Below are 10250 nucleotides of genomic sequence, written 5' to 3'. Positions count from 1 at the left end.
CAGGCGTCTCCTGGACACAGGAGAGTGGGCAGAGCGACAGGCTGTGTTGCACGAGGACACAGGAGGCTCCGGGAGGGCGGGGGCCCAACAGATGGCCGTCGTGGGTCTGTAAGGCCGGCATCTTACAGAGAGTTACCAGGGACCTTCAACCTTCCGACTCCTCCAGGGCCGCCCCAGCCGGAAGGGTTGTGAGGACGTCCCCATGGCTTCTTTCTTTTCAGGGCCTGCTTGTTTTCTGCTAACCACAGGCGCGGGCCCCAAGGCAGGCCCCAAGGCAGGCCTGGCTCAGGCAGCTGGGGCAGGGTGGGCCAGCGCTCCCTGCGGCGCGTTCCCTCCCGCCTCCACTGACTGCGCGCTCTGGAAGCCAGACCACGGAGCCCCAGATCTGTCTCCCCGCCCCCCCAGCCCTACCCGTCCCCTTTTTTTTTTTTTTTTTTAAGATTTTATTTACTTATTTGACAGAGATCACAAGCAGGCAGAGAGGCAGGCAGAGAGAGAGAGGAGGAAGCAGGCTCCCCGCCGAGCACAGAGCCCGATGTGGGGCTCGATCCCAGGACCCTGAGACCATGACCTGAGCCGAAGGCAGAGGCTTAACCCACTGAGCCACCGAGGCGCCCCTCCGCCTGTCCCTTTCTGAGTGGGGCGGCCCGTGGGGACCGGATGCCCCGGAGGGGTCGTCACTCCAGGGTCCAGTCACTCCGGGGAACACACCGCGCAGGGGCGCCTCGCTCCGGAAGCTCATTTCGGGGAGCGCCTTCCTGAGGGGGCGCTCAGCGCTCTGGGGGCGCGTCCCTTGGGGGCACACCTGCTGGCGGGAAGGGGACACCAGTCTGAGGACCCGGGGCTGGGGGAGGAGAGGACGCACGCGGAGACGCGGTCTCCCCGGGGGCCGGGCCCGGGGAGGGGGCGTGGCCGCGGGGCGGGGCGCCGTCTCGGGGCGGGGCGCCGCCTGGTGGCGGACGCGCGTCGGCCCCGCCTTCCCGCGCCGCTCTCCGACTGGCTGGCGCGGAGCGGGCCGCGGGGCATTGTGGGCCGCCGCGCTCGGGGTCGGCTTGGCCATGTCGAGCTCCCCGGTGAAGCGGCAGAGGATGGAGAGCGCGCTGGACCAGCTCAAGCAGTTCACCACCGTGGTGGCCGACACGGGCGACTTCCACGGTGAGGCGCGCGGGACCCCGAGCTCCGGGACGCGCGCCGCCGCGGGTGGGGGGAGGGGCGCGGAGGGGGCGTCCGGGGGTCCCCGGGGCGCGCGGGCCGGGAGGGAGGGAGGCGGGAGCGCAGGGCCTGCGGGCCGCGGAAGGGGCAGGGGTGAGGCGGGGCGCTGCGTCCGAGCCGCTGGAAAGCTCTGGGGGAGCTTCGGGGGTCCGCGGGTGCTGGCCGGGCTCGCAGGGCTCCGCGCTCCGGAGGGACTCGGGGCGGCCCCGGAGCGCATTTAGGCCCCGACCCCTCGTCCACGCCGCCCGGGGCCGCCGGCATGGTGCGCCGAGAGGGAGCTCGCGGGAGCGGAAGGGCCGGGACTGGGGGGCCGGGCCCCGCAGTCGCCTGTTGCACACCCGCTGCGGCCCGCCCCGGGCTTGGGGGGCGGCCCTGGGCGCGTCCACCGGCCGGGGCTGCGGAGCCGTGCGGGTCGGACCCCGCGCTCGAGCACCGCGGAGTTCCGTGCCGGGGACCGGGAGGTTTCCCGGCTCCGAATCGCGTTGGCGGGAGGGAAGCGGGGAGGGGCGTCTGCGGGCCCCCGAACCGGCCTCGGTCCCACTCGGCCGCGAAGAAACCAGATTTTCAGGAAACCCGGGAAGGGCTGCGCGGGGTGAGGGCGGGAGGACCGACTTCCGCTCTTTTCTGCTTTCTCACTGTGGCTTGGGAAACCGGGTAGTTCCTCCTTGGTGACCCGCAGAGTGAACGCCCGCTTTCGGCGGCTTCCGTGGGGGACGCGGGGCCTGATGCGCCTGGGTCCGGCCTGCAGGCCGGCAGACGTCCCCTCGCGGCCGGCTCCCGGGGCGCCCCTGCTCACCCTGCCCTTTCCTCCAGACCTCCGGGCGCTGACCTGAGTAGGGCAGAGTGTGCTGCAAGCGCGCACCTCCCTGTGCTGCTTCCCTGCTTAACACTTAGACTCGATTTCTCTCTTCGCAGGCAGAGCCTTGGCCTGTCTTTCCTGCCGCTGTCCCTGCAGAGGGGCCTTGGGGCCGCACTTGCTCTTTTCCCCCGTTTTCAGAAATACCGCAGCCCACGTGCTGACGTTTCTTTGTAACGAACATTGGCAACCTTGAGAAGGTCCAGTGGTTGATACCGTATAGCCCTGAACATGGCATACTTGCAGATGGCGTTTGGTTTTGTGGTCATTTATGGCCTGAAGGTTCTTACCTTTGGGGGGACTGAGGGGTGGGTCACAGGCCACTGTGAAAACGCAACCAGAGTAACTGATGCTCTCCCCAGCACTGTGCCCCCCACCCTGCACCACAGCTGTTCACTTCCATACGATGGGGCCCTGAACCCTGAAGCCCATCTGTTGACCCTGGCTGAGCACTAGTTTCGTTGTTAAGTTTCTCGAAAGTCAGCCTTGTCAAGGCCTACTTTTTTTTTTAAATCAAATTCTGCTTTTTTTTTTTTTTAAGATATTATTTATTTACTTGACAGAGAGATCACACGTAGGCAGAGCAGCAGGCAGAGAGAGAGGGTGGGGGAAGCAGGCTCTCCGCTGAGCAGAGAGCCCGATGCGGGGCTGGATCCCAGGACCCTGAGATCATGACCTGAGCCGAAGGCAGGGGCTTAACCCACTGAGCCACCCAGGCGCCCCAAGGCCTACTTTCATGTAACAAAACTCCCTTCAGTACATCCCTCCATGAGTTTTGACCTGCCAGCATAAACATCATTACGGAACATTTTCTTTCTCCCTCCCTCCATCCCTCCCTTCCCCTCTTCCTTTCTTCCAGGCTCCCTGCCCAGTGTGGAGCACACACAAGGCCTGAACTCCTGACCCTGAGATCAAGACCTGAGCTGAGGTGTGCCTGGGTGGCTCAGTCGGTTAAGCGGCAAGCTCTCAAGCAGACTCCCTGCTGGGAGTGGAGCCCAACTCAGGGCTCGACCTCACGACCCTGAGATCATGACCCAAGGCCAAAACGAGAGTTGAACACTTAACGGACTGACCCACCCAGAGGCCCCCAGAGCACTTTCTCTTGTTACTATTTTGAAATATAGACTCACAGGAAGTTGCAGAATTAGCCTGTCAAGTCCCATGAATCCTTCACCCGCTCTCCCCAGTGGTGACATTTTCTGTGACAGGGGTGTGATGTTAGCACCAGGAGGTTGGCACCAGTGCAACATTGGAAAGAGGCAGCAGGCCTGGCCCTGTTGAGCGGCCGAAAGCCTGAATGGGGGTGGGGCGTCCATTCCCAGCCCTGGTTTTACAACGCAGATAGACTCCTGTTGCTCATGCTCCTGGTGGCGCCCCCGTCACTGTCCTTGGCAGTGCCTGGTCTCCGTCTCTAGTTTTGTCACCAAAGTGTACTTCGAAAAGACTAACTTGCTGAATGGCTTTACTGAGCCCGCTGATGGTCTAGCAGATGCGAGTTTGAGGGGGAGCGGCTGTGGGGGAGCCTGCAGGTGGGGCTCCGCGGGTTTCCTGGCGTTGCCGGCTCGCTACTGAGAGAGAAGGAAGAGAGCTGTGCATGGGTGCAGCCGTGTCCCTCCCTGTCGCTGGCCTGGGCACCTGCCCACGGTTGCTGGGCTGCAGGAAGTGCCTTCCCAGCTGTGCCAGCTGCCTGCCTCCCCCCTCGGTGGGAGGGGCAGCTCCCCGGGGGCACTTGGACCTCTGGCCCTAATCTTAGTGGTGGTTGTGTTGTGCAAGCAGTCTTCCGGGACAGGGAGGGCAATGCGTGTGAGGTGTGGCTGCTCCCTGCGTGGGGCTGGAAGACACACTGGCCTCCCCTGGGCTGCCTGGGGCTTGGAGGGACTCGTGTGCAGCAGAAGTCCACTCACCCCCCTGCTGTCCACCCTCTTTCCCTAGCCATCGACGAGTACAAGCCCCAGGATGCCACCACCAACCCGTCCCTGATCCTGGCTGCGGCGCAGATGCCGGCCTACCAGGAGCTGGTGGAGGAGGCCATCGCCTACGGCCGGAGGCTGGGCGGGTAAGCTCGGGGCAGGGTGCCGTCGGTTTAGCTGCACCGCCACACGCTGGTTGGCTCTTAGACTCGGGGATGGGCCCTGGGTGTCTTCATCAGCCTCATCCGTGCGGCTTGCATGTGGTGCCACTGCCGCAGGGCGTGTCCAGTTCAGTGCCCAGTTTTGTTTCAAGGACTGTGCACCCCTGTAAACACTGCCCCAGTTAAGATGCACCCCAAAAGTCCATTCGTCCCCTTTCGTGGTGAATGTCCCAGCCGAGGCAAGCACTGACCTGTCGTTTGACCGTCTCGTAACAGCTTTGCTACAGGAAGACTCGCCCAGTGCAGTCCAGTTTTTTCTGGTAAATTTTTTCAGCTGTGCCATCACCACAATGCAGTCTAGAATGTTCCCTGGTGGCCCTGCTCCTCCCCTAGGCAACCACAGGCCGGTTCTACTCGCCCTCTCTGCGCCTTTTCCTGATGGCGCTCGAGGTCTCCGTGGGGGTGACCGTGCCCCGCCGGGTGGGGGCCTGCGGGGACCGAGGCACAGGCTGAGAGCGGGAGTCCGCCCTGCCCTCCGCCACATGGCCCGCCGCAGCCGGCCCCTCTCCCTCCTCTAGAGGCTTGTCAGGGGCCACGAGGCGGAGGGGTTCCGTCTGGAATGACGCGAAGCTCAGAGGCAGATGGTGGGCCCGGCTGCCTGCTGTGAACATCCTCAGTGCCCCCGAGCCGTGCCCCTCGATGAGTTTAAAGTGGTGGACAACATGCTGTGTGTTTGCCACGAGATGGAAAAAAAAGCAAGATGGAAGGGAAAGGAATTTGCTGCAAAGGAATGAGAGAATTTATTTGGTAGAATCCTGTGGACTTAAACTTAAAAGCTTTTGGCCTAATTTGTCTCGTTGAATTTCAGGTCGCAAGAGGAACAGATTACAAATGCTATGGATAAACTTTTTGTGTTGTTTGGAGCTGAAATATTAAAGAAGATTCCGGGCCGTGTGTCCACAGAAGTAGATGCGCGGTAAGGACTCGGGGTCGTGGGGGTCGAGGGGCAGAAGCCGCATCTGGCGTGGAGACGCAGCAGTGGCAGCAAGCACTCGGCCGCTCCCCTCAGAGAAACCGTGGTGGCCCTTCCTGCCTCGCGTGAGCTGGGTAGATCCCGGGGAGGAACAGGACCGTGCGGCGGGCCTCGAAGCTGCACCCCGCGTGGGGCTGGGCAGGCTGCGGGTGCCCACTTGCTCCTCCTCGGGGGGCGTCCGAGGTGCACGGCTTGACAGGGGGCCTCTCGTTCCTGCAGGTTGTCCTTTGACAAGGACGCCATGGTGGCCCGGGCCCGGCGTCTCATCGAGCTCTACCAGGAAGCTGGGATCAGCAAGGACAGGATCCTCATAAAGCTCTCATCCACCTGGGAAGGAATCCAGGCTGGAAAGTAAGGATCCCTCTGAGGAGGGGCCTGCTGGGGGCTCAGCTTCCATTCTGGGGCTGGGGTTGTGTGGCCACGGGCCCGCTCGACCCTCAGTCCAGAGAGGGCCAGCATGGGGGGGGTCCAGGTCACCACTGTCCGGAGACACGCAAGGCCCCTGTGGGATCCCCAGTCTCCCGTCCCCCCGTCTCCATCAGTTCTAAGAAGTAGCTTGTCGTTAAACCACACGTGTGCGGCGGAACCGCCTGGAGCCTTCCTCTGTGTGTTCTCGCCCAGAGAGCATGGACGCCTGTGCGCTCACTGGCCTGCCTGGCACCCGTGGCCGCTCAGCCACCCTGTTTCTGGCTCTCTAGCCCACTTGTTTGACGTCAGTAGAATCTCATGAGGTGGCCTTTCGTGTCTGGCTTCCCTCCCCTGCTGGCACAGGTCAGGGCTGCATCCCTGGTCAAGCTAATGTGCCACCGTGTCTACACGTTTTGTGTGTCCACTCACCCTTCCGTGGACACATGGCTGCGTCCACCCTTGGGGCTGTCACGAGTGTGCTTTTGGGAATAGCTGTGCACAGGTTCAGACACGTGTTTGCTCCCGTGGGCACCTCCGTGGGAGGGGGGTGCCGTGTGGGACAGTCCCTCTGTGCTTGGCCACCCCTTGGGCGACCCTGTGCTTCCCGCTGGTGTCGTCTGCGGCCCTACTCTCCTTTTCCATTTACTCAGTTTTTCTATTTGTCAGCACTGATTGGAAACTGTTCTGAGACTCCTAGAAGTTATTACTGACACCAGGTCAGCCGGTCCCGCTCATGCCCACCCTCTCCCCAGAGCCCCTGGCAGCCAGTCTCCTCAGTCTTCGAGCAGATAAACCAGGGTAGCGTGGCCAAGCCGGGAAGAATCTGCCAATGAAACAGAAACTCAGAGGAGGCTGCTGCTGCCAGGGTCTCGGGCAGCGGTGCCCATGGTCGCTCACACTGCTCAATGGAGGTCCAGATCACTGTGGGCCAAGTGCATCTGAGCCACTCCTGGGGCCGCGGCCACACGATTTCCTAAGGCTGCAGATGTGCCCCGCAGCACGGTCAGCAGTGCAAGGTGGTGTGGGGTGGGAAGAGGGGCCGGGGGCGTCCCTGCTTGGCAGTGGCGCTAAGCGGCCTCAGGGTCGTGCAGGTCGGCCCGCTTGCAGGTGAGCTCAGAGCGCTCTGCACGGATCGCTCGCCGCCAGGGCCGCCTCCCGGCTGGCACGGCTTTGTCTCGCGCCATCCTGGTGCTGGGGAGGAATGGATGGTCTCGTCCTAGGGGACTCTCCTCCTGGGCTGTTTCCTGCAGTCTGTGTTCCATCTCACACTCCGTAAAGTCACCCTCCCGGCACGCCCCACAGGTCGGGTCAGACCAGCGTGGCTGCTGGGTCCCACTGAGGCCTCCCGCGGGCACCTGCACCAGGCACGCAGGCCCTGGGAGAGGCTGGCCCTGCTGCAGGGCGCCGGGGCCTGTGCCGCCGCTACCACCGTGTCCGCGTTCCCTGCAGCCGTGCTTCACGAATGCTGCTGGGGGGCCACAGGGCATGGGTCCCTCTGACAATGTCCCCGGTGGATAGAGACACGGCCAGAGGGGCCTGAGCACAGGCTTAGCCGTCACAGCCCACTCCCCAGCTTGCAGCAGTGTGAGCACTGCCCGACAGGCCAGGCTCGACCCCGGGACGTCCCAGTGGATTGGGGGGCCGGCAGGGGGCGCCCGGGAGGCTGCAGGTCAGGGTGGCACGGAGCGCAGGTGGCCACTGCGGTGGGCGGGGACTCGGGGGTCTCTGGCGGCAGCCCCAGCCTAGGCGCACCGGCCTGGCCCAGGGAGACCTACCGTGGCTCTCAGGGGCTTGTTTTGGAAACAGGTTTATCAGGGAAGCCCGCCAGGCAGAGCGCCCACGCTGTGCTGACGGGCCGGTGTCCCCGCAGGGAGCTGGAGGAGCAGCACGGCATCCGCTGCAACATGACGCTGCTCTTCTCCTTCGCCCAGGCCGTGGCCTGCGCGGAGGCGGGGGTGACCCTCATCTCCCCCTTCGTGGGCCGCATCCTTGACTGGCACGTGGCCAACACAGACAGGAAGTCCTATGAGCCCCCGGAGGACCCGGGTGAGCTGCCTGTTGAAGGAACGGGGTGGGGGGCGCGCAGCCAGCCTGGGGGTACAGCCGGGCGGAGGGGGCACAGCCTGGCGGCTCTGGGCCTCACCCTGGGCGGGCACTGCCTCCGGCACCCTCAAGGCCATTGGGAGCACCGTGTGTGTGGCCCCAGGCGTGAAGAGCGTCACCAAGATCTACAACTACTACAAGAAGTTCGGCTACAAGACCATCGTCATGGGCGCCTCCTTCCGCAACACCGGCGAGATCAAAGCGCTGGCCGGCTGCGACTTCCTCACCATCTCGCCCAAGCTCCTGGGGGAGCTGCTCAAGGACCGCAGCGAGCTGGTGCCTGTGCTGTCGCCCAAGGCGGGTAAGCCCTCTGCCCCTTGGCTGGCGGCCGCCTCCACCCTGGTCTCTGAGCGTGGAGGGGAGGGACTGGCCCGAGGCTGCCGGTCCCCTGCCCGCAGAGCGAGCTTTGCCGGGGCCCTTCCGAGGTGCCGGGCGGCCCGACCCCACAGGAGCTGGGACACACGGGGGTGCGGGCGGCTGTGGGAGGCCCCGGTGCCTGTCCCCCGCAGCGCAGGCCAGTGACCTGGAGAAGATCCAGCTGGATGAGAAGGCCTTCCGCTGGCTGCACAACGAGGACCAGATGGCGGTGGAGAAGCTCTCGGACGGGATCCGGAAGTTTGCTGCCGACGCCGGGAAGCTCGAGCGGATGCTGGTGGTGGGCGCCCCACACTCGGGGGCGGAGCTGGGGGTTGTCGACTCCCCTGGCCACCTAGACTGTGGCCCAAGGCTTCGGGACCCCTCCTGCAGCAGCCCTGGCAGGGGCCACGTGCGTACGCCCGCTTCTCACGCTCTCCCTTTCTCCCCTTCTAGGGCCGCATGTTCAGCACAGAAAACGGAAAATAGGGCCACACCTGGGCCGGGCCACAGATCTGGGCTGTCTGAATCGGGGCCGATTGCACATGCCTTGTGATGAATTCTGCATTTTTTACCAGTCGGGGCAGGGATGGATCATAGAGTCAACATAAAATTTTGCCTAATTCATTCGCTCAGTCATTTCTCTTGTGCCACGTTCCTGTTGCTGGTCCAGCGCCCCCTTCCCCTGCCAGCTGCCCTGGCGCTCGGCTCCGTGGGAGGGGTGGCGCCACCTCGTGGGCACGACTGGTGTGTGCAGGCTCTCAAGCCGCCGCTGCCTGGTGCCCTGCTGCAGGGGCAAAGGGCTTGGTGGGGGTGCGCCCGCCCCCGCCCCCCACCCAGGTCTGTGCAGATGGAGCCAGGTGTCAGGAACAGGCCTGCTGAGACTAAAGGACCAAGCACTGATGCCCAGATGCCCTGGCATCCGGTCTCCGTCCACCCAGGCTGGCAACTAGCTCTGCAGAGGCCCCTTGGCCACCTCCCAAGAGCAGGAGCGGCAGGACACACACTGCAGGGCCTTGAAGAGGGGACGCACTGCAGGCGCCCTGGCCTGGCCCCAGCAGGTCTGTCTGGCCTGTGCTGAGCGCAGCCCCCAAGGTGTGCAGGGGGCAGCGGGGTGTCCCAAGTCCTGGGCAAGGCTTTGCACCTCTGGCTTTGTCCCAGCGCTCAACAGGCAGGCGGACGGCCAGCTGCTCAGCAGGCCGCACCCCAGGACTTGCAGGTCTGGGTCACACGTGCGTGCACGCATAGCTAACACCAAGCCCGCCCACCCACTCATATGTACAAGCTGGTGATCTTAATACCTCGAGCCTTGCGGACCACCGAGATTGACTGGTTTAAAGATTTTACTGTTTGAAGCAGTCGACACCCCACGTGGGGCACAGACTCCCCTTGCCACCCCGAGACACAGGTGTGCGCTCCAGGAGCCAGCCGGGTGCCCTGACCCCAGCTTTAGGACATTCCCATCCCCCCAGAAGGAGGCATCGTGTTCATGTGCACCCCTCACCCCCCAACAGCGACTCTGTTCTGTGTAATGGACTCACACACACCCGAGGTCTGGCTTTGCAGGCCACGGTCCAGATTCGGTCTGCGCGATGCTCCCAGGACCCCATTCCTCTTCCGGGCCAAGTGACGTCCTAGCACACGGCTACTCGCGCTGTCTGGCAGTGACGGACACTTGGGTCAGGGAAACTACGAGTTGTTAAGTCGCTCTGTAAGGCAGATGCTGCTGTCACCGGCACTCACGGGTCACTCCTGTGGGGCTGTGGGTTACTTCCGCTGGGTGCAGGGAACAGGATTGTGGGGGGCCCTGCCCTGCACCGACTCGGAACGCTGGAGTCATCTGGCCGAGCTTGGCGAGTGCTGGTAACGCTTTACAGATCACAAGAGACGGAGCTCACATGGCACGAACTTTACAACAGCTTGTCCAGAGAGGTCGACAACCCCGTGGTGGTGACTGAGGCCCGGAGGACCCAGGCCTCAGTGCAGTCGGCCAGCCGGGCCGTGGCATCAGGAGCCCCTGACACGGTGCCCCCAGAAAAACTCCAGAGGAGCGGGGCTGCATCTCCACGCTCTGTGGCGCGGGGGAGGCACCGCCTCCTTCCCGTCTTCCGTGCCGGGGGCTCAGATGCAGCAAAGCCGCACAAACCAAGTCGGGGAGGGGCACACGCCAAGGTGGGGCGCAAGAGGACCTGCCCAGCCCCTGGAGGCCCACG

At 64.0% G+C, this 10250-nt stretch overlaps 1 protein-coding gene across 1 annotated transcript; it reads left to right on the top strand.

Annotated features, from left to right (window-relative positions):
* The first annotated feature begins 1003 nt into the window (after positions 1–1003).
* TALDO1 (transaldolase 1) lies at positions 1004–8667 on the top strand. Its single transcript, XM_032879839.1, has 8 exons — positions 1004–1155; positions 4001–4124; positions 5008–5115; positions 5392–5523; positions 7451–7626; positions 7787–7984; positions 8193–8338; positions 8494–8667. Exons 1-8 carry the CDS (start codon positions 1059–1061, stop codon positions 8524–8526), a joined length of 1014 nt encoding a protein of 337 aa, XP_032735730.1. The 5' UTR covers positions 1004–1058; the 3' UTR covers positions 8527–8667.
* Positions 8668–10250: the final 1583 nt, after the last annotated feature.

Source organism: Lontra canadensis, unplaced genomic scaffold (genome assembly GCF_010015895.1).
Source record: "Lontra canadensis isolate GAN:19392208 unplaced genomic scaffold, GSC_riverotter_1.0 scaffold66, whole genome shotgun sequence".
NCBI classification, from domain to species: Eukaryota; Metazoa; Chordata; class Mammalia; order Carnivora; family Mustelidae; genus Lontra; species Lontra canadensis.
This window is presented reverse-complemented; position numbering and strand designations above follow the sequence as displayed.

Coding starts and splice junctions, on each gene's coding strand:
- TALDO1 (XM_032879839.1), top strand. CDS start 1,059: ATGTCGAGCTCCCCGGTGAAGCGGCAGAGGATGGAGAGCGCGCTGGAC. Junction 7,627..7,786: donor TGAGCCCCCGGAGGACCCGG/GTGAGCTGCCTG, acceptor GTGTGGCCCCAG/GCGTGAAGAGCGTCACCAAG. Junction 7,985..8,192: donor TGTGCTGTCGCCCAAGGCGG/GTAAGCCCTCTG, acceptor TGTCCCCCGCAG/CGCAGGCCAGTGACCTGGAG.